This window comes from Centrocercus urophasianus, unplaced genomic scaffold (assembly GCF_019232065.1).
Source record: "Centrocercus urophasianus isolate 14NV4802_14NV808 unplaced genomic scaffold, USGS_Curo_1.0 seq_16, whole genome shotgun sequence".
Classification (NCBI taxonomy): Eukaryota; Metazoa; Chordata; class Aves; order Galliformes; family Phasianidae; genus Centrocercus; species Centrocercus urophasianus.
Window position 1 is genome coordinate 26,422,963 of NW_024884711.1, and position 23,528 is coordinate 26,446,490.

Genomic DNA, 23,528 nt, shown 5'->3' on the forward strand with positions numbered 1-23,528 from the left:
ACATCTTGTAAAATCTACATCTATCCAGAGTAGATAATAAGGTAACACGTTACAAATAATCCTTTTTCAGTGCTTTGCCCGAAAGAATGAAACAGATACTTGCCAGCCAAAGCTTACACTCAGAAAGAAGGGGTTGCCTGGGTTTGGGTTAGGCTGTTTCCAGAGGTAGAGCAACTCTTATCTATGGCTGGCTTTCTTCAGAGAGCAGGTAATATTTCAGGGCACAAAAAGAAGATGGAAAACTCTGCCTTACTCTCTCCCACTCCGCTAAAGTAACCCTGAAAACAGGCAAAAACATCCTGCGCTCCCTACTCCCACATTATAATAATTCATTTTGAAAGAAACTGATCCAGAAACAACTGAAAACTAGGAGAATTTCCCACTGATTTCAGTAGGTACCGGGTCAGGACAACGTTCCCATGGGGTGACTAGTAAACATCAATCTGATAGAAAAGAAAAAGACAAAGTTTAAAGACAGCATAGAAAGTGGTCTACTCATTTATACACAGGAGCTTCTGGAAGATGCCACAGTCAGTACTGCAGAATTCCCTGAAACACTTCTGGAACAACTAAAATTGTTCTCTGACGTGCATCTTACAGGCTTGGCTGTTCACGATTCTGTTGGTCCTCCTTTACTAGACAGATTAATTTCATAACCTATAAGAAAGCAATTATGGGATACACTTGCCTGCCATCTTTGATATCTTAATTCTTAGTAGCTTCTCTCCAAAATAAAGACTTCCTGCAGTGTTGCAGGTTTCTGAGCTACGATACGCAAGTGTTAAGTAGGTAGAAAAAGACCCACTAAGCAGCTCATTTTTTCCTTTTTATTTCCCTAAGGATAAACAACTAAATGCTTGATGTAACACCCAAATTAGGCAGAATTATCTGACAACTGCCTTAGCTGCAAAGGCAGTCCTTGCAGCCTCAGGTAGGTCTTCCATTTTATGTCATTTTCCCTCTCCCTTCGGAGATTTCAGGCCCTGCTGGACTGCTTTTGCTTCTGGTGCTTTGGTCACAATTTTTAAAGGTCTAAAATCATGACTTCCCTTTCACCATAGAGCCCTCCCTCGAGTTCCTTGTCCCATCAATACAATCAGGTACACTATTGTTACTTGAGGTCGTTTTATTTTCTGATCTGTTTGATACAAAGGGAATTAAGTGCTACTAACTGGTACTTCCCATTCCTTGATTCACACTTCAGGCTAGATGACTTCCAAGAACTTCTGCATTGAGATTGCCAAGATTAATGAGGACAACATAAAATATGAATCCTGTCTTCTTTTCAATAAGTGTTACTAAAACAATGTAACTGTTTGATACCTATGTCACATCAAACTCCTTATTTACAGGCGACAGAAAAATCATTTTGTGCACTTTTCCCACTAGCATTCCTTTGCAATCACTGCAGTATGTCAAACAAATATGTCCAACTCCATTAAAAATATATTTGAATCTTTTTTCTGAATATATTCCCAAATTTATGTAGAAGATCTGTTTGAGTTGTCACTTATTCAAACAGAAAACCAAGTTTAAAGAAAATGCTCATGAGCTGTAGACAGACAATCCTGTGAAAGGGGAGAGGACAGGAAAATTGGCATCTTTGTAATGCAGCCTTTTTTTTTTTTTTTTTTTTTTTTTTTTTTTTAACTTTTAACAGATCCTTTCAAATTCTGTATCAAATGAAATACTTAACGGGTAAATATAACAAAGTTAAACCACTGAAGCCTTCAGAGTAAAGAAAGTATTGAATAAAAACAGACAAGATTTGTATAAGCATTCAGAGTCTACCAGCCACTTATCAAAACAGCCATAACTTTAAGAAGGAATCAAGCTCTAAACAGTGCTGCAGGGGAACCACAATAGTCAGGACCTCTGCATAGTCCAACAAGGGTTTCTGAAGGCAAAATCTGACTCCAGAATATTTGCTCTAGATCTGAAAGGGGCTGAGCAGAATTTGAACTCTGCAAAATGTCAGAAAAGAATAAAACATTTGTATTGCTATTAGTGAATTTCAGTAGAGGGGTCACGAATTTGCTGTGATCTGTTTAGAAAGAAACAAAGTCTGATTTGATCCAGCATCAAGGACATTACATCATCATGTATTTCAGAATCTGGCATTAGACACCAACTATTTCACTACAATCAGCCAAGATTTAAGATCATTGCATGCAGAACTGTAATATCAACAGATGAAAATATTACTGTTTGTTTCCAGCCATAGTGATGGAGAGAAGTACAAGGCAAGCACTGTCTACCAACTGACAACTTACCACACCGAGATCTACACCCGTTCCTGAGTAAACTTGTGCTGCAGAACAACACTCATCAACCCAGACCTTCCAAGACTCATCATAAATAAAAGCAAGCATAAACTGTGAGCAGTATACTTTACAACTTAACAAACACATGCATCATATTACAGATTGGACAAGCCCCAAGCATGTCTTCCGTGAATAATCAAGTACCAGTCTTAGCATTCCAGCTAGCTGTTGGGTTTGTGGGTTTATTGTTTTTGCCTCATTTCAGAGGCAGCATCTACCTCAGTTGAGGCACCCAGCACAAAGACAATAAAATGCAGAAGCACTTAACACAGTGTTCTCTGAGGAATTATATTACGATATTGTCTACGTACCTACAGTTATGACAACTATTGTAGGTGAAGTTCTATGAAGTATTTTATCCACATACGCCTTTTCTCTGCATGTACCCGTTCTACAAGAGCACACTTCACACAACATTCAGTTTCACTATATTCAAAAAAAAAAAAAAAAAAAAAAAAAGCATTCCATTCAGAGCCTTGAACCAACCAATTCATCTGGTGGTTATTTGCAAAATGAACACATGTTCAAGCAGTGTGCATGCATTAACACATATGCATTTAGTAACACTATTGTCTGTGGGTCTCCGAGCACAAGTGAGAAATACTAAGCATATCTGGACTATGTGAAGTAGATATTTAACCTACCTCATCAAAGCTGCTGTCTTCTTTCTTCAAGGCTTTAAAATAAAAGGAAAAAATAAACAGTTATCTGTGCTGCATTTCAATGAGAACAAAGTAACTAACTCCAGGAAAGAGAAAAACAGAGCAACTCTTTCCTGTTATAATAGAAAAGAACATGCTGGCATGAATAACAATTTTACACTCAAAATATGAAACTAAATGGTATGTAGGACTGCACAGCATGTTTCCAAGAAACCACATTTACATATTTATGAAATATATTATCTTTCCAGGTTAAGGAAAATAAAAGTCCACGCATTTCTTTTAATTCTTAGTGAGCATGAAAATACCTTCCTGAGAGCCTGACAACTTCATACATCAAAAGCACTATGAACCAGCCACATATTCTTTGCTAAGGATACATCTTTGCACTACAGTATGATGTTGTAGCAGGCCTTCCCCCCTCCCCTCCAATATTAATTTCATTAAAGCACATGAGATTTTTTTCTTATCCTATCAACTAGCACACAACCAACAAAAAAAGGAAGTATGAAAACAGTTCCAAACACATGTGAACAGCTGCAGCAAGAACGACATAAGTAGCTCTAAAGCTGTAGCAAGCACTGCCCTTATGACTTTGATCCTTCAGCATACTGGGTGTCTTTACATCAGTGCCCAGCACCACTGAAAATCTAGACTGGGTAGTTTCCACTTCTACATGCTCCTTCTCCCTTCAGAATCCCTTCCAAACCCTGTGCTCAGGGATTAGAGATTTCCCCGGAGGTGCTCAACGTGAGCCAGGCCCTGGGCAGCCTGATCTGCTGAGGGTGGCCCTGCCCACAGCACAGAGTGGGGCTGAGTGGGCTTCAACATCTTTTCTAGCCCAAGCCATCCTGTGTTCTATGAAACAGAAAGAATAACAATAAAAAACAAAACTCTGGCTGCCACAGCTGTAACACAGAGTAACTGAGGCAGGGGAATGCTGCACTGCCAAAGGACAGTGCTGCAGCTCTGCAACCCTGCCAAGGGCTGTGAGCTACACACCACAGCTCTCCTTCTGCAGGAAAGCACACATGTTCCAGCCTTTGTTTGCTCTCATACTGGCATTTCTTCAGGACACAAAAAAGTGACTTCGCTCAGATTGCTGGAGATTACTCATCTAGATTTCATGATCGAGAGAGAGAGAGAAAAAAAGAGAGACTTTGCTGAGAAGTTTGGACAGGCAGACTGCACATTTTTACCATGAAATGGATTTTTATGGTTGTGAATGCCTGACAAGGCATTTTCAGGCTGCCAATCCCATGCCCTCAAAAGTTATGAGGCAGGACATTAAAAAAAAAAAAAGACTTGTGGAACCATTTTTAAGTACACATTTTTAATTCTTTTAATTTACCTCTCAGGTAATGACAACACACAGGCTATAAATACAGTCTATGACACCCCTGGGTCACGCTGACAAGCTGTTGTTCCGCACCAAAACTCACAGCTTTCGTAAGACCAAAACGTTTCAGGAATAACCAAACAACAGATAACAACAAAATTCTCAGCAGAACAAGAAATGGGAATCTGTGCACATTTCTGGCTTGTCTTTACTTCTACTCTCCACTTTAAAATAATAATAATAATAATAAACTGTTTACAAATGCACTTCTCATTACCTCAGGTATGCGAGCTATGCGGGCGTACAAGAGAGGAGATGGTGGAGATAACCTTTGTGTCAGTGAGGAGCGGGTAGCGCAGCACAGCGCGGGGGGGGCTGGGGGCTGCCAGGGACAACTTTTGTGCCCTTTAAGCAACTGCAGCAGGGCTTCTTGCCTGCTGTGCCCTTCCCAGCCAGGTGCTGGGCTTGGACTACACAGATTGCATAAGGAAAAAAAGTTAAATGGCATGAGCTGAAAGGATCTCAAAGTATGGTTTGGTACTATACTCACTCCAACAGACGCATAGCCAGGGACTCTTTATATAACTACAAGATGATGGTAATTCTATAAAATTACTGGTAATTTATTTTAATTACATAATTATCAAAGGGTAAAACTAAGAAGCAAACTTAATAAAGGTTTAAATGCTAAAAGAAACAGTGAATCAAGTCAGCCTCACAGAGTTGGTTAACATCCAGTATCATGTGTTTGTGTGTACGGGCAACTGTATGTATGTAAGCAAGGAAAGGATTATTTGTAAACTAATTTGGCTGTTTGTATAAGAAGGGATGCACTGCCAAGAACTTATCAATAAAAAGAATTCTGTAAATTGTTCAGATTCCAAGCAACGTGAGTTCTTCCAGATGCGCCACATTTTAGGAGGGATACTCCTTGTATCACCAGAAACCTGCTAGCTGTGAAGGGATGCCTTTGTTGCAAAGACAGTTCATTCTTCCAGAACTGTGAACTCATAATTCTGCAATAGAAGCCATCCTGCCAATTTCAGAATACCTGCTTCAACTTTGCACAAAAGGCCACATGCATTTCTTCCAGCAGCCCACAGTGCTGTACCACCCTTTACCAGGCCTGCAAATGGGACAAGGCGAGTGCTCAGGGTGAAGGCCAAGGCAGACAGTTTCACACATCACATTCTTCAGCTCATAAAGCTGAAAGAAACAATTCCTGTATCAGGAACTCCAACAGCTATGGGCTGGATCAGCATTTTGCAGTATATATAATACAGATAAATATCCACCATCCTCTGCCAGTTTCTGGATGCAGTGGCTGAAATGTATCAGACCAAAGTTAAGAAAATGGGCCAAGACTGCTCAAGGCTATAACTAGTACTGAATAATGGCTCTTTTCTGTGCCCTGGGGATGACTGAGCTGGTTTTAAGGCTAACCCCTTTCATTTGAAGATGCTGGGGGAATATCCCGAACTTCCACACCACATTTCATTGTTTTATTCTTCTGGAAAATAGCTTCAAACATTACTAAGCATACTGTTGCACACTGGGAAAGAAGAAAAAATAATAATAAAAATCAGCATTTGGTTTCCTTGCTGATTTTCATCTTCTCAAATAGAGAGAATCACTCAGTGGGGAGAAAGAGGTCCTGAAGGCAGTTACTGGCTATTAACTTACAAGCTCTATCAAAAATAAACTGCCAGTGACAACTCTGAGCTCTTCCACCACTCTCACTGAAGAGGCTAATGGGAATACCGATATCAAAATTAAGGGGCTCTGTAGGACTAGAAGAATCGTATTTAGCAGCTGAGACCTAGTAGCACTGAGGGATGCCCCATGCTGCCCTGCCCAGTTAAGCGAGATGCCTCTGTTGCTGCAGAGGAAGATGCCATCACTTTGCATCACCAGCACCAGTGTTCATAATGCTGCCGGGTACCTAAACCTATGAAAACATTTACAAGAAAAAGCTAAAAGACCATCACAAGCTTATAAAAAATTATAAGGGAATGGGTGACTGACAAAGCTGAAGATCAGATACAGATTCACTCAGTCACTTGCTGACCTGACCAAGGAGCGCCCAACTGCCAAAAAGAGATGTGAAAACAGCGTAACAAAAGTAAAAGCTTTCTCTACTGAGGGTTTGGTTTCCTCTCTTTAATCTCAAAACAGAAGTGGAGCATGTGTCGCACCTGAGCATTTCTTGGTACACAAACTGAGAGTTTTGAACAGAGGCTCACTTTGCTTGAGCTTATCTGCGGCTGTGGCTATCAGGGAGCGGGCTCAGTTCAAACCTCAATCTGATAAATCAGAGCTTTTGCTCACCATGCACTTATTAGCGTGATGCTCACACTACTGGAGCATCTGTGGGTGGAACAGCTTTGCTGACATAACAACAGAACAGCCCCAACAGGCAAACAGCTCTGGTACCACACAAAGAGCCCTGGTACACAGAAGGTACAACAATGTGGACACCTAAATCAGCCCAAAGCTCTCACAGAAACTGAAGTATTTCATTAGTTAAAGCAACCAAAAGAGACAATCACTCGAGAAAGCCACTAATACATGCAAAAGTTAGCACTCAGAGAGGTCATGGTGCCAAGAAGGCATTAGTGGGACTGATTCTGCTATGGTAACACAGCACTTCCATTTAAAGTGTTGTCTTTGTTAATGACTTCCACTTGGCAAAGCCTGCCCACAGATCTGCACCAGGCTGTGTGTGTCTGTACGTACACACAAGCATGTGACAGGCCAAACACCTGGGTGGCTTCTTAAAATCAAATTGGTGAAATGCCTGTAACTGATGTAAGATTGAATATTGGTGAGAGATATTCTCACATGGAAACAGAGGGACATGCAACTGTGACTTAATACCCACTTCAGAACTGAAACATTCACCTTTGAAATCCTTTTGCAAACATGAATGAGCTGTTTTCAGTCTTACCCACCTAGCAGTGGGACCGAACAGAGGAACATACCCGATGTCAGATGCTCTCCTACAATTCAAGCTAAAGGTTCACAGAATCACTGTAGTTGGAAAGGCCTCTAAGATGACCCAGTCCAACCACTGACTCACCCCGCAGAGCCCGCTGACCGTGTCCCTCAGCGCCACATCCACAAGTTTTGTGAACACCTCCAGGGACGGCAGCCCCACCACCTCCCTGGGCAGCCCGTGCCACAGCCTCACCACTACGTGGACATCACAGGTTTTCACGTGTTGTGCGATTACCTGCCAGGGCTGCGAGGGAGCACAGCTCAGATACAGACGGAGCGGCTCTGGGAGCAGAGACGCGCCCGACGGCGCCCTGCCCTGACGGGGTGAGCGCGGGGCCAAAGCTGTGGCAGGGCCTTTCCCGCCGGTTTTGCGGCCTCCAGCTCAGCCCCACGCCGCCGCCTCGCACCTCGCCCTGCTCCCCGGCTCTGAGCACGCCGCTGCGGGCAGCCGGCAGCAACGCCTCCAACCGGCGCTGGATGAAACCCAGCATCGCGCCCCGGGTCGGCAGGAATACGGACCCGAAGGCGACAGAACTCTTTAGCATTGTTCTCAACAAAACCCGGAGCGAAACGAGCGGTGTCAAAGCCGAACGCGAAGCGGTGGCACAGGGAGACGCCGTGAGTATCGCTGCCTCGGGATGCTGCGCGGCACGGCTCGGCGGCGATGACAGACTGACTTCTTTTGTCTGCCCTCCCCAGTCTCCTACCCGGCTCTATCAGCCTCAGCATCTCATGCCTCAACTTACAGGAATGCGCAGCCGGAACGAAAAATAAGCGGCCAGACCCGCAGCCACACAATAACAAATTCGCTTCTCCGCATTTTTCTCGAGGTTTCACTTTGGCAGCGCGCTGGGCGATGCCCATTCTCACTTTGCTAGACTGTTTCGGGCTAACTCGATCACGGGCTGAGCGCTCACACGAGCACACAGCAGGGAAACGCCGATCTTCCCGAGCGGTACCCGCAAGAGGCTGTTACCCGGCACCCCCCCCCTCAGCCCCGCGCTCCCCCCAGGACGCCGGGCAGCGCCGCGGGCCTCACCTATTCGGCTGAAGCTCTCCGACAAAGTTCTCCGCAACTTTTTCATCCTGCTGATCTTCTCGGCGGACTGTGAGTCTATCATGTCGCACATCGCGGGCCCCTCCGCCCCGAGGCGGGACGGCAATGCGAGCCCTGCCCGGGAGCCGCCGCCTGCAGCGGGACACCCCGGCCCTGCCCGGGGACGGCTCCCTACGGCGCGGCAGCCGCTGCGCTCCCCGCACGGCGCATAGCTCCGGCCCGACCGCTCGCCGGGCTGCCCCGGAGGAGCGAGATGTAAAGTGCAAACGGGAGCAGCGCAAGGAAAGTGCGGCCAGGGGGTGACGGATAGAAGGGAGGAGGGAAGGGGGGAGGCAGGGAGGGAGCCGGCGGAGAAAGGAGGAGGAGGAGCCCCGCGCCGTGGCCGGGAGGGAGGGAGGGAGGGAGGGAGGAGGCGACCGGCCCTGCTCGCGGAGGCTGCGAAGCCGAGCCGGGCTGCGGCCCTGGACCGCCTACAGGGCGGTGTCCCACCACGCCCCGCCCCACCGGGCCGCTGGGCTCTGGGACAGGCGGGGGCCGGGCACAAGGTGCCCCCAAACGGAGCCGTCCTCCCCCCTCTGCCCGGAGGCTGCTCTCCCAGACGGAGCCCTAAAGGGCGGTGTGAGATCTTTATGTTGGCGGTGCGAGGAGGCGACCGTCCTGACGGAGCTCCTGGCTTTGGGCTGATGCTCGAGTGGCTGTGGGAGAAAGGCACCTGGTCTGTGGCCCTAAATGCAGCCAGGTAAGGCACCCTCAGATGTGATACTCTGCGACTTAATGAGCGCTGAGAGCTTTTGATCTTGTTAACTCGATTGAACCAACGTTACTGTAAAATAAATCAGTTTAACCCATCAGGATGGATATGTGTCTGGTCTAAAATAGAAAGCATGAACTTTTTGAGAACAAACATGCTTTAAAACTGAGGTTTGCACGTTTCAAATGGTGTTTTAATGCATGTTATCCGGTTAAAATGAACTTGGGCATAATGAGGCCAGTTAACACAATTTGCAGGATTAATTTGTGCCCCAGCTCAGAGTGGCTAACTCAATTTTAAAAGCACATTTGTCTAGACAGGCATTTATGTGGGCTGGATCTGAGCCATCTGCAATTGTGAACAATTTGGGATCAGACCTGTCTGTCACAGAGATGGCAAATGAGGGGACAACGTGAGGCCTTCCTAGGAGTAACATTGCTATCTGCTGTGTATGTGCTTTTGTGATGTGCCAGGTCATGGCAAAGTGTCCCACCATAGAGCTGTGCAGAAGGTTGTAGGACAGCCTGTGCACAAACCCTGAATCTATAGCTTGATAGAAAGGCTTTCAGAGGTGTGAGTCCTACTGACTTTCTTAGCATCTTTGAAGCAGAAGCTAAAATCCTGATTTCATGTTGGGTATGTTGTATTATGGAAAAAAATGGTGGCATTGGGAATTGAAACACTGAAGAGAGGAATACAGGAATATAAGTGTAAAAAATTAAGAAGAAACAGACAAGGGACTGGGAGGACACAAGCACTTCAGGATGTTTCATTCAGCAGTATGAAAGATGACATTTAAGTCCTTAATAACAGTCAAAGAGTTTGATCTCTGCTTACATCTGGTGCTAGTATTTGTGAGTACTCCTCTGGGTGAAGAGGAAAATGCCATCAGCACAAAACACATATTCTGGTCCAGAAGCAAACGCTGAGCATTCAAGCTCTTCCACTCCCTGTGCATATAACTCATGCCGGGGGCCGTGCTGCCCAGCAGAGACTTGCACGAACACTGCCCTAATTCAATCTGTGGCTGTCTTTGGGCAATTAGGGATAGAGTTTCTGAGGAACTTGTAATTAAGTATGCTTAACTGACAGATGCTGTCTTACCAACATGAGCCAATGCTTCTAGCACCTAGTGAATTTGGAACAACATTCCCATTTTTCCCCGTGCTTCTAGGTAAGCTATAACTCATAAAGTCAAGCCTCTGCCAGAAGAGCCACAGTGCGCTTTGCTTTCTGTGACTGTGTAGCACTCAGAATTCCTGACAAGTGTCTGGCTTTACAGCTGCTTGGGAGTAATCTATGAGTGCATGTCAAGCTCTTTTAAATCAAGAAAAATTTTGTCTAAATTAGACATCAGCGTGGTGCCAGCCAGAGAAACCCAGTCCTTGTCTGCTGAAAATGGTACAATCTCAGTCCGCAGAGACATTGCACAGATGTGCACAACCAGAGAGGACGAGCTTGAAGCTGTGCAGAAACCTTCATGCTGTGCACTGCAGCTCTGTTATTCTTCCCTCTGTGGTTTCCACTTGACAGAAATGTGTGCTGGAGCCCCTCTTTGTTCTTTCTCCCACCCAAACCTTCTCTATTTCCAAAGGCACTCATGCTGAAAATTCATTGGATTCAAGCATGTGAAATCACTTTTGTAGCTTTGATCAAGTTCAGAAGTTGGTGGTTATTTTTCTTCTTCTGTATTTCCACCACCCATCTCAGGAAGCCAGCAAGGCAGAAAGACGTAATTAGCAGACCACAGAGATAGCAGCTATTATACTGATGACATTTTGCTTCCTTGTAGGGGCAAGTTTTCACCTCTGTTTTCTATGTTGAAGTCTTGTAATATGTGGCATAAGAAAATGCACATGAACAAAATGCTAAAGCACATTGCTGTTGGTCACCTTCTTCCATGAGCATTGCATGGAGTTAAAGCACGTTTGCATTTAATGGGACAGCTGCAATATAAAAAGCCAGGCACTTTATTTAAAGCATCCTTTTTCACATCAATTCCCCAAAGATACACCCTAGATAAAAGCCCGCTTACTCTTACTTCATGATTCCCATCTTTCCTTGCTGTCTTTACTAAGAATTCACTGTGAGCCTTGACCTCTGTCACTGCCACTGAGATGAGTGGAATCAGGCTGAAAATGTAAGGATTATCAAGTCCAATATTTGGCAAGCTATCAATTGCAGGTTGGGCAACGGGAAGTATTTGGCTCCATGCATCACGTAGGGCAGTGAGCCTCATTGTCTGAACGTTCTGCACTGAGGTGTGGGTTGGGTTTGTTATTTCTGGAGGAGAGGAGGCAGCAGGGTAGGCAGTTTGTTTATTATTGTGTAAACTAACATATTGTTTAAAACTATAAACAGCATGATAATGGGTCTGGAGTATGTGGAATGGCAGAAATCTCCTTTCCGGATATAGATAGGGTGGCCACAGTCACCCAGTTCATTAGTTGCAGGGTAAAATAAGATGCCAAAAAACAAATCTGCAGCACATGGTGCAGGTGGTGGCTCACAGGGTAATGCAGCGCTGTGCATCTGCCAGCTCTCAGGCACTGGCTGTTTGGATTCGTAAAGTCATTGCACGGTCTGAGCTCTCTCAGCTCTCCCCACACCCAAACCCTGGCATTTTTCCGTAGGGACACTAAAAGGCAGCGTGCGTAAGTTGCAGTCCTGCTCTATTGAAGCAGGGTCAGGGGGTGAAATTTCAAAAACCTGAAAAATCATAACCCAGAAACCATGAACAGGCAGTGGGTGTTCATGGAAGGGGCAGTGAGTAATTTGAAGCTCTGGATGCACAGTGTGCCATGCTGGGAAGCCAGCCCTCCTCTTGAGCTCACTGCCCACAACAGGCAGCAGGGCTCTGCTGGGAAGGAGCGAGAGGAGAGGGCAGGACTGCAGGGTGTGACTCCTCCAGGGAAAACACAGCCTCATCAGGAGGTGGCTGCCAGAGGAAGCAGTCTCCACAAACCTCCTTGGCCAGCTTTCGTTTGCTGGCCTGCTCACCTTGAGAAGCTCTCCCTGCTGCAGTGGGTGGGACTGTAGGCTCAGAGCTGTGTTACTTGCTGACACAGCAATTCCTCAGTGACCCTCCTGTGATGAAGATGGATGTAAGGCCACAAAACAGCCCCTGGTCCCCCCCACCACTGCAATCTCACTTTCACTTGTCCTCTAGCAACACCCAGCTCATGATGGCTGTTATGCGAAGAGACTGCCAAGCTCGCTCACACAAACGGTGCCGTATCCTCAGGGATGTGACCTTTAAGCTCTGCTAACAAAACGTGTTAGTGACAAAAATTAAACTTCAGCGACAACACAGTACCTGTGTTACCTATATCCACATCATAAGTTGTTCCCCCCAAAAACTTCTCAGAGCTAACATATTATGTATTGCCTTTTGGTGGCTGTTATTAAATCACAGCTTTTATGAACCTGTGGAAACATACCCTGTTTGTATTCAGAGCATCCCAGATGATAAACGGAGGGCACACAGGCTCAGATGTTACATCTCAAGCCTGATGGCTGTTGTCAGTCCTTGCTCCCCAGGTTAGGAGGTGATGAGTTATGGCTCGCGTAGCTCCAAAGGCGCAGTGGAAAGTTTGTTTTCCCTTGGATCGGTGACGGGCTGTTGGCTGGGGGTGACCCCCCGAACCACCAGTTTACTTCTCCAGTACCCCCTAGTGGTCAATTTGTTTCACGTACTGCTGTGTGGAGTCGCTTTCTACTTTGCTCTGCCCTTACACTCACATTAGAGGTGGAATGACTGTAGGTGTAACATGGCATCTCAGCTCTGACGTTCCTATGTAGGTACAGTTCTTACACTTTAGGCAGCTCCCTCCTGGCATAAGTGAGTGTACTTTCATCACACTGTGTTGTGGGTTAATCCCAGTGGGCAGACAAGCACCACACAGCTGATCACTCACCATTTCATCACCCCCAGTGGGTGGAGAAAAGTAAGGGCAGAAGCAAGAAAATGCAGTGTACTTTAGTAAGGAAAGGAGAGGTGGAGAGAAATAATGAGATAGAGAGAGAGGGAAAGAGAGAAAGGGAGAAAGAAAGGGAGAAAGAAAGGGAGAAAGGGAGAAAGGGAGAAAGAAAGGAAGAAAGGAAGAAAGGAAGAAAGGAAGAAAGGAAGGAAGAATAATGCAGAGGCAATTGCTCACAGCTCCCACAGATAGATCAGTGCCCAGCCAACTCCCAGTCAAAAGGTGGCTAACCTACCCAAACCCTTTTCCTTCCTGTTTTATTGCCAATCGTGATGTTGTATGGCATGGATTAGCTCCTTCATTAGTTTGGCTCAACTGGTTCCTCATGCCTTCTCTCAGCTTTCTGCCCATCCGCAATCCATCCACTGGGCCAAGGCACTGACCACCAGAGAAGATCTTGTCACTGTGCAGTCCCTGCTCAGCAATAGCTGTAACACTGGTCTGAGCTGGTGCTATTGTGATTGTTTTGGCCACAGGTCTAAACCACTGCACCACACAAGATAACTGGGAAGAAAATTAATTCCATCTCAGGTAGTGTCAGTACACACAGATGGAGGGAGATTACAACAGGGATGAAGAGTGGAGAGAGAAAAATCACAGACTACACATCAGAAAACGACATGCTTCAAACCAATAAAGTAATGTAAGCACCAATTATAAATGTTAAGCTTCTACGGTGAGTGCTGCTGGATAAACTGTGATCTCAGAGATTCTGCCAAACAAGCATACGTACATTGGGTTTGCAAGCATTCATGTGCTGAGCTGCCTTCCAGTTTAAGATTGCCTGCCTACCTAGCAACACAGCAGTAATGCCCAGTGTTGTTCCTGTAAAATAAGTGGAAAAACTTTTAATGAGCCCATTTTCTTTTGCCATCTTGGTAAAGGTCTCATAAGAGAGAAAATGATATTCCAAATGTAATGGCCTCAGCCACTGTGATATCAGATCCTGAAGCTTTGAAGTCACCGAAGTGTTCAACAAATACCCTCATAATGACAGTGATGCAAAATGAAACAGCAGGAGCACTGAGGGCGATCCATTTAGATGCTCTCAAACAGCATGTGTGAATCACGTCATTTTGTCGTAAATATTGGATGAAGGGTGTTTACAGGAACACCACTGCTTTTCATCGCAGCAAAGCCTCTGATATCAGAACTACAGCTCTGTTCGTACACCTTGGAGATTGCACACCTGTGCACACAAAACTCAATTGACTGGCTGGGAAAATACAGAGCTTGGAGTATACACCAGAAGAGATTTCTCATGGGCAAGGATCCTCTCATAAGTTATCAGTGCTTTAGAAAACATATAGGCACACAAGCCAAGCTAATTGTGAGTGTGGATATTTAAGCTAATTGTGTGTGACATTTTACACACAAAATTAGAAACACGTATGCTGATATCGTAAAAGGTTGAAAGATTAACCCTACTTTATTTCTCAGATCTCTGCAACATTTTTTTGCTTCGTTTTTGCAATTTTTTTTTCCAATTTTTGATACATTTTGGTCATTTGCAATTCCTATTATTTAGACTAGATGTGTTAGAGAAATAGCACATTGGATGGATTCTGATTATTCAGTGCTCTCTGTGCCTTCTTGGCCTGCTCAGATCTGTAGCAGAAAGCATAACAGGAATGTTAACTCCCATGGAGAGAAAACTTCTCCCCAAAATAACACAAAACATTTGCTGGGGTTATACCTGAAAGGCTGTTATGTCAAAATGGAGATCTGCCTTCTTAACAGTAAAACGCAGATGGATTTCAGGCATGCATTCAAACATCATTTGTTCTTTCCTCAGGTTTGGTGTTTACACTCTACTCCATCTCAAAATCATCACCTAAACTAGTGAAAAACAGTCCAGCCCACATGCCACTCTGCTCAGAAAAAGGTTTTGGAAACTGAATCTTTCATTTAGTTTTATTTAGTTCCAATCACTGTGGTAACAAAGCACTGCACAACATTAAGTACTGAGTACAAAATTAAGTGCTTCAGAGCTCTCAGTCCAGGCATTCCTTGTACTGCAGCAGCAGTTCCAGACCCTGGTTGTTCAGGGACCTTTATGGACTAAGTGAGTCCATGCAGGTCGTGCAGATACAGAGACTGTTGCAAAAATGAGATTTACAGTGATAGATGGAGAATGGTACAACATGAGTCACAAGCACAAGGCACAGCAAATTGGCCACTGTGGAATATATTTCCCAGTAAAAAGAAAAAAAAAAGAGAGGTTTGAGGAAGATTAAAGAGAGGTACTGTGTCTCTTTCTTCCGGGACCTACTTCCAGGAGTTATGAGAAGCATAAAGACAACATCCTAAGGAAAATTCAGCCAAAAAGTGCTGGTGACGCTAATTAGAGGAAGAAGTTGATGCAGTAGCAGGAATAGAGAAGTGCACGGAAGTAAGTTATTAAAATCTTTAGGAGGGAAGAAAAGGAGGGGATATTTAATGTAGTCCCTGCAATAGAAAGAGGCAGCAGCACAAAACAAAGGGAGAAATAAAAACACAGGATGATAAGTGGGTCTGTGGCCTACAAATCAGGATTTAGGCAATGGTTAGAAAACATTTCTCAAAACAGAATGGCGGGAGCTTGTGGCAGCCAGCCTGTGAGGTGAAGTGGATTTTAGCTGTGTGGAGACAGGGAAAAAGCCACACTGGACAAGAAGGAGCTGCCAGATTTAGAGAGTCTGGGCCTTTGTGAAAATAACACTTTACAATTTTTTTTAAACAAAACATTGATTAAGTGCTAAAAGGTGAGACCTCCTCAAAAATTAGGAGGAAAAGGCCCAAGTCATTTTATTAAAGTTGTGACAAACTCCAGGCATAGCAACTAATTATGAGACTCATGACAGTCCTGTCAGTACAGCACGGTGAAAACTCATGTTGGCTGACCTACAAGCCAAGGAACAACACAAATTATTTTAATGAAGTGTCTTTAAAAGCAAACCAGCAAGCAACTATTCATAGCAGAGAGCATCTATGTTAGAATTAATGGTGTCACAGTTTATTGCATTCTCTGCTGAGTCCATTTTGCTCATTGCCTGGGCACTGGCTCACCAACCATGCACTGTGGTGGACTCACTGTGATGCTGCTGACTCTTGGGAGAGCCTGTTAAAATATGCAGTCCTACGTGGGTGTTGGAAAGGAAGAGTGAATATTACAGGGAGATGTTGGGTGGAGGGCATGCTCCCAAACACAAGGGGCTGACCAGCTCTCCACGGCAGGAGACTGGAAAGAGGTGGGCCAGGTGGTAGCCAGCAAGGGAAAAGTAGCAGTCTGAAACCATTAGGCTGGATGTGCAGGAGGAACTGACAAGAGAAGAGGGCAGAAATCTAATCAGAAGGAGGTCAGTCTGGCACAGAGAGGAAGACCTGAGTCATCCCTGTAAAGCTGCTGGCAGGAACACATGGTGATTCCAGAACTTAATATGGAGGTCTTAGGATTTTGATGAGGAAATTCATTACTGTTGTTGATCTATGTAAACATGGATTATTACTGCTTACATCAGTAATGGATCAATCCCAGAACATCTGCAGCATTGCAACTCAATTTCACTTTATTCAAAGTTTATAACTTTTCATTATTTATGTTACTGAGGTTTAAAGATTAAATCTCAGAACAAATTTCAAGCCTAGTGTACATTCATGTTATGCCATCAGTGAGGGCGGTGAGGCACTGGCACAGGTTGTGCATAGGGCTGATTGATGGCCCATCCCTAAGGACAGTCAAGGTCAGGTTGGATGGAGCTCCGAGCGCCTGATGTAGCTGTAGGTGTCCCTGTTTGTTGCAGAGGAGTTCGATCAGATGACCATTTGTATGCAATTTTCCAGATTTCATATTCTGCTTCTCCCATATAAGGACACATCTATAAAATGTAACAGAGTGGATGGGGCTTTCATGGTGATTTAGTTAGTATGGTAAGTGTTTAGAAAGTAAGTAGTCCCACACTACTTGCCAAAGTATTTATGATATTTCTGAAAATCCCCTTGCACTCACAATCATTCAGGATGGTCAAATCTCTAAGATTTATAAAAAGACGTACATCATATAAATAAATGCACATACCCAAGGAAAAAGGTCCCTGGGGAGTTATTCCCAAGACAAGTTCCCTATAATTTTTTTATTTTTTTTTTCTGGTGAAAGCTTTGCTTGATAGAATCTCTGCTAAGAAAAATGACTTTCAGAAAAATATCTGAGGGCTATAGAGTCCTGTGGAAAGTCCCTGACAATTCCTTCTACCTGAGCTGAAAAAACAAGGCCCTCATAATTGCATTTTGTGCTTCAAGGATCCCAACGGAGGTGAACTTATGCCCCCATTACTCCACCCCAATTAAATGGAACAAAATCTATATTGCCTCAAACCCACCTTTTCACCTGGCTTCTCCAGTTCATAGATAGCTACTTTGCAATGGAAGAACATTATATTGTATGAAACTTTAATGCTCTGTTTCTCAATTTAGAAAGGACATGGAAATCCAATAAATCAGAATTAACACATGTCCTCCTACAGGTACTATAGCAACACCAGAGAAAAACAAATGACCGTCACACAGAAGAGAAGGGAATACATAATGGGTGTTCTTCAGGAGAAAACAGGTTAGGAAGTGAAAGAAACAGTCCTTCAGGGATCAAAAACGTGTCTTCAGTTTCTCTCTATCAGTGGAAAAAAGAAAGTCCCCAGTAGAATCTGTCCTCTTAGGCCACTATGCATGTCCTGCAGGATGAGGGTGTGAGTGCACAGCGGTGCTCCTGATGCTGGCTCTCCTGGCTGCAGATCCTTTTGGACTCCCAAACAGCAGTGCTGTAGTGTCCTAGTGCAGCTACAAGCCAGGAGGACCCTTCCCCAGCAACTTCACAAACCTCTTGCAACATTAAAAGTGTTCCTCGGATTCTGCACTTCTGGATACGAGGCATCTTCCTTCTGTAAGGAAATTTTTTCATTTAACCAAGTCCAGTTTGGGGAGATGGTGTCTAAATGTGCTTTTTTTATTGTTTATTAATAGAATCACTGTTGTGCAGCACTGTTCCATGGTTTTCTACTTTTACACTGAGGATTAGAGGTTGGCCTTGGAAGCACTAATCAGTGACCTAGTGGTGCAGAGCTGTCAAAGATCATCTGTCATTTCAGACACAAAACTCAGATGCTGTGATTCATGGCCTATGTTTGGTGTCAACAGGAACATTGTCTCAGTAATGACAAACAGCTCAGCCTGCATATCCTGCCCACCTGAGCAGCTCCCACAATAAGTGAGCTAGCAGTTGTGTTTCATGGCTCTTCCAAGAACAACTTGACAAGGTTTGCTTTCCTGGTTCAGAACACATCAGACAGATGGCCAGTACTTCCTTTCTCATTGCAAGTCCCAGCTCCTGAGGTATGCTGTGTGATGCTTCAGTAGAGTCCTTCATTAAGTATACTTTTGTCTTAATTGGACTGAGGTCATGTATCTGTATTTTACAGTAGCAGTTCATCATGTGATGCAAACAGGGCATACAATGAAAAAATGAAACTTTTAAAAACCTATTTGCTGTACCAAAAAGAATGCCAGGAAGGAAATTTGTAATAAAAGACATAGGATTTATGGCTCCTTTTTTGCTTCACATCCTAATCTAATTTTGAACTCCTTCGAACGGCAGTTCCCTTGTGACGCTCATTTAAGAAAAGTAATAACCAGTGCAATGATTAAAACCAACACTGTAGAACTACTTCATCATATCCAAGATCCAAATCCATCACAGAGCCATCTGATCCGATCTGCTGGTGCCCAGACCCAGGGTATTAAATACCTTCTCCGACTGATATAATGATGTATATTTGACAAATTTATATATTCCTACTTTTTTTTTCAAGTTGAAAAACGTTTCAACTTGAATTTTGAACAAAGTTTTCCCACATAAACTAAAATGGAAGCAGCATAGTGCTTTTCTTCGGGCAGCTCCACGCCACATCTCCTCCCTGCAGCTGCTGACAGGCAGTTTCAGACCCCCTGCACCACCCCTGGCTGCACGCCCTGCTCCTTGCACCATGGCTAGGCTCTGACACTTGATGGATGCTCAGTAGGCCAGGTCAGGAACAAATTCAGCTGAAAATGAATGCCCAATGCAAGACTCCCCCCAAAAAGTGGGTAATTTTCATCTTTTCTTGCTGTATAGGCAAGAAAAAGGAGTCAAATACAGTCATTTGTTTGCTCCTCCCTTCTCCCCAGTACTTTTTAAACTCTGATTTTATTCCCCAAGAGAGACAAATTTAGAACTTTGGGTGCCAAATCCAGGAATACGCGACTGCAAACATACTGTGAATTCATGCATTCTTTCAAATGGAAACAAGGAGACTCTTACCTCCAGGGATCTAAATCTGATTGCAGCACAGACTAAGGGGTCCAGAAGTATTTTGAATGTCACAACAACATGAAAGTGAGAGCCTAAATTCTTGTCCTGAGAATTAGACCGATAACATACTGTATAGATAACATTTTTAATTTATTCATTATATTCTGATAATTTTTTGTAATTACATTAGTAAAGTGGATATCGTTCTTTCAAGTTTAATTTAGAAAGCACCATGTTATCAGCACGTAATAAACCTCATGTATCTGTCCTCTTTCTTTTACTATCATGTCTAGAGATTCCTATTAAAAGCTTTTAAAAATATTCCTCCACTCAGTTTAATAGGATTTTTACAATATCATTACACATCCTAATTGGGTGATTAGGGTTTTCACACCAATTATAGAAACACAGGGTGACTAACTAGAACTACGGCAAGTTGTGTAATAAAAATGAGATCACACAGAGTGATGAAGCCCAGAGCTGAGTACTGGGCAGAGGGCATCACAGCCCAGAACCAGAGGATAAGCCTGCTGAAAGGAGGAGGAGGAGCCTCGAGAATCCACAGAAAAAAAAAAGTGTTTTGCACCATACCTTCCTCTCTTTTTTCAATTTTGAGGGATGAGAAAGTTCTGCAACAGGACTTTTCTGCACCCAACCCTTCCATTGCCAGTTTGAGGTCAGTAGCTTTGGCCAACCATTGCATTTTGCACTCAGTGAAAGGACTGGCTCAGAACCAGGACAGTCCTGAAGACCCCACTTCCATTTTCCCATGGCTTTGCACAGAAACCCAGGTGTGTTTTATCATAAACACGGTTTTTTTATTATATTTCTCAGATGGGAATGGTAGTTACAAGTCAGTTCTACCAATGTGTGGCAGAAAAATTCAAGTTCAGCACAACTGAAAGGATTACTTTGTCTTAAGAGATGAGAAGAGATTGGGGTCACAGAATCATAGAATTGCTCAGGTTGGAAAAGACCTTCAAGATCATCAAGTACAATCTCAACCTAACCATACTTACCTTAACTGATGAAGATACAGCAGATGATAAGGTTTTTATGTTTTGTAGCTGTTCCTATCTCTAGGCTCTGGGTTCTGCTCTGGCTTTGAAGACTTTCCCACCAGTTAGCATTATCCTACCATGCACAGACTAAAGTTAACTCTGCATAGCAAAAGGGATCATCTCTGCCTCTTGCACAAATAGCTTCAGACAGGAGGAGAGAGATCATCCATGAGGTACAGCCCAGTGGCACAGCTGAGAGCATGAAGTCTGAAATCCATTGTTCGTAAAGGCTGTACCAGCAACTGGCATCCCAAAATGAGGCAAAGGGCAGAGCTTACTCTGCTGGCTCTGCTTAAACGAAGCACTGCAGCCCTTCCCTGGGCTGTTGCAACAGGGACAGTCCTGCCACTAAACATGGCTTTTTGAAATTAGAAATTCAGTGCTTATGAATAAAAATGATGAAAAAACAGTGACAAAGGGAATTGCTGTTTTTAAGGGGAAAACCACATTGAACCAACTATCCACAGAATTGTTAGGAGTTGGAACGGGCCTATAAAGGTCATGCAGAGCAACTCCCCTGCAATGAGCCAGGACAGCCACAGGGACATTCCCCTCATACCATCCCTGATTCACGACTCCATTAACGAAGTCACAGGGGACACGAGGTCCTTTTAACAGCCCCTGCAGCGAAGAACACCAGATGCCCTTCAGTTTGTACGCTTCATTTCTGAGCCTGATATTCCTTCAGTAGTCTCTGGTGTACAGTACTGTGAAAGGCTTTTTGAAAACCCAGTCAAGAAGATTGGTTTTATCAAAACGCTCACTGACACCTTCCTCAGACTGCAGCAGGTCAGGGAGGCAGGATTTCCCATTGGGAACTCTTCCACACCTATCGCCTTTGTCCATTGCTCCACTAATCTGAGTTCATGCTCCTGTGATTGTGACTGCGGAATTCAAGAAAAACATACAGGAAGACCACTAGAACATTGAAGAAAATGTTGTTACATTTGAAATGCAATAGATGAAACTGTCATCTTAAAGATTCTCACACCCTGTAAAGTTGCAAGCCCTGGTTACCAGAGCTGAGAACTTCAGAGGTCATCCAGTTATAAAGAGTTAAGAATTGCCACAATGATAGAAAGGAAAAAGTAATGAGAGCTTGATAGCCTTTTTTTCTTGAGGGCAAAAGTGATGTGTGTGTGTGTCATACCTAACTGCTGCTTGGGAAATAAGTAACCAGGGCTGCTTCGAGAACACCAAGTGCTCAGCGCTGCTCCAAGGCAGGTGGCACTGAGGGTACAGGAAAGGTCGTCCTGGAGGTGCAGGTCAGAGCTGCAGTTAAGCTCAGGAACTCTGACAGGAGCAGTGCTAAGAAAATCCATCTCAACTTGAGATAATTAAACATTTCCCGACCACTTCTGCTATGCTTCTAGTTGACAGCTCTCTGCAGAGTGAACTGAAGGTCAAAATTAAAAAAAGAAAACAGCTCTGGATGTGCTGCCAATGGCTTTATCTTCATCCTGCATCTAACTTTATCATGTTAACACACATACAGATGCAAGCTTAGGTGGTTCTCAAAGTGACTTTGCTTTCTCCATTACCCATTTATCTGCCAAGCAAGCACTTGACTCAGAGCGACAGCTCAAAAACTCTGCTCTCTTGCATTTTCTTGTTGGGTAGGGCTTGCCATACCAGCAAGAGAAAATTCACTCCAACATTTGATTAGCAATTTATACCAGTGATCCAGACTTCCAGCAGAAGACAAATAAATTGAAACTGCTGAAATCTGATGGCAGTTTTCTCTAGGTATGGACTTACCTTCTGCCCCTCCTGTTTTAGTCAAGCTCACATAAGACACCACTAAACATTTTCTTTGTGAAATATGTAAGCTAGGTCAGGAAAGCTCTGCATTTTTAATGACACTTCCTGTGCACAGTAAGCCTGGTTGAATCAACCTGAGAATATCTGAATGTTAGATGATGCACTGAGGGACATGGTTCAGTGGGGAAGTATTGGTGGTATTATGGATGGTTGGACTGGATGATCTTGGAGGTCTCCTCCAACTTTGGTGATTCTATGATTCTATAATAGAGCAACTCAGGAGAGCTCAGCATTTTGATTTGACAGGACATGTAACACAAGCAACTTCATCTAAGATGTGCAAAAGGAAATACCCTTCTTTTGACCTGATGGTTTCCCTACTGAGCACAGTAACATCCCTTATGCACCCTCCACACACACAACCTCCTGGATCCTCAATTTGCAGCAGAGCAGTCAGAGCTGCCTGCAGCCCCAAACCAAAGGCTATGAAGCTCAGATGCAGGCAAGGAGTGCAGTTGTTCGCCACTGCTGCCATCATCACTGTCTCCCAGACTGACACCCCCACTCCCTCAATCATCTCCTTACCACATCCTCTCAGAGCCTCTTTACCCAGCAGATCCCTGACACAAGGAAAGAAGAGGGGAAGAAGCACATGCTAGCTGCTGCTTTCACACCTGGATCAAGAGAAAATCTAAAGAACTGCACATTCAGCAGTTCTACTAGTGGCATCCTATAGCCATAGCAGGACACTACTTAGCGTGCAGGTTGGCTACAATGCTCAGGCACATCCTTGGTGTAATAATAAACTGAAGTTTAGCACGCTGATTTTTTTTAAAAGGACAGGCAGTGAAAACTACATATGGATGTCTGATGCCAAGAAGATACTTAAAAAAAAAAAAAAAAAAAAAAAACAAAATCCAGAGGCATTCTAGCTCTCAGAGTTTGTGCTATCTTCATTCTGTTTGTATGCTGCATCTCTTTTCCTATTAAAAAGCCTGAAGGAGAGGAAACTTATCATTGAAAATGATAAATGCCACTGTTCACACAGCTGAAAACCAAAGATAGGCTGTTAGCTCTTTTTACAGCTGTTTTCCCTATTTCTTGTGACTACACTAAAACACAAAGACTAGTAACCTTTCTGCTGATAAACCAAATCCAGCAGCCCTGTAAAAATAAGAAATACGTACAGGAGAGCTCAGAGGCTTCAGTTAAAATACTGAAGTAAGAATATGTTCCATCCAATTAACTCCTCCAATGATCACAGTAAACACAGGTTA

General features: G+C 44.0%; 1 protein-coding gene across 1 annotated transcript in view; it reads right to left on the reverse strand.

Annotated features, from left to right (window-relative positions):
- Positions 1 to 8,486, reverse strand: part of CDK14 (cyclin dependent kinase 14) — a 238,452-nt gene extending 229,966 nt beyond the window's left edge. The window contains exons 1-2 of the mRNA XM_042817068.1: positions 8,362 to 8,486; positions 2,969 to 3,000 (exon numbers count right to left, since the gene is read on the reverse strand). Of these exons, the coding sequence (XP_042673002.1) occupies positions 2,969 to 3,000; positions 8,362 to 8,452 (123 nt within the window). The 5' untranslated portion in view covers positions 8,453 to 8,486. The remainder of the gene's footprint in view (positions 1 to 2,968; positions 3,001 to 8,361) is intronic.
- Between the last annotated feature and the right edge of the window lie 15,042 nt (positions 8,487 to 23,528).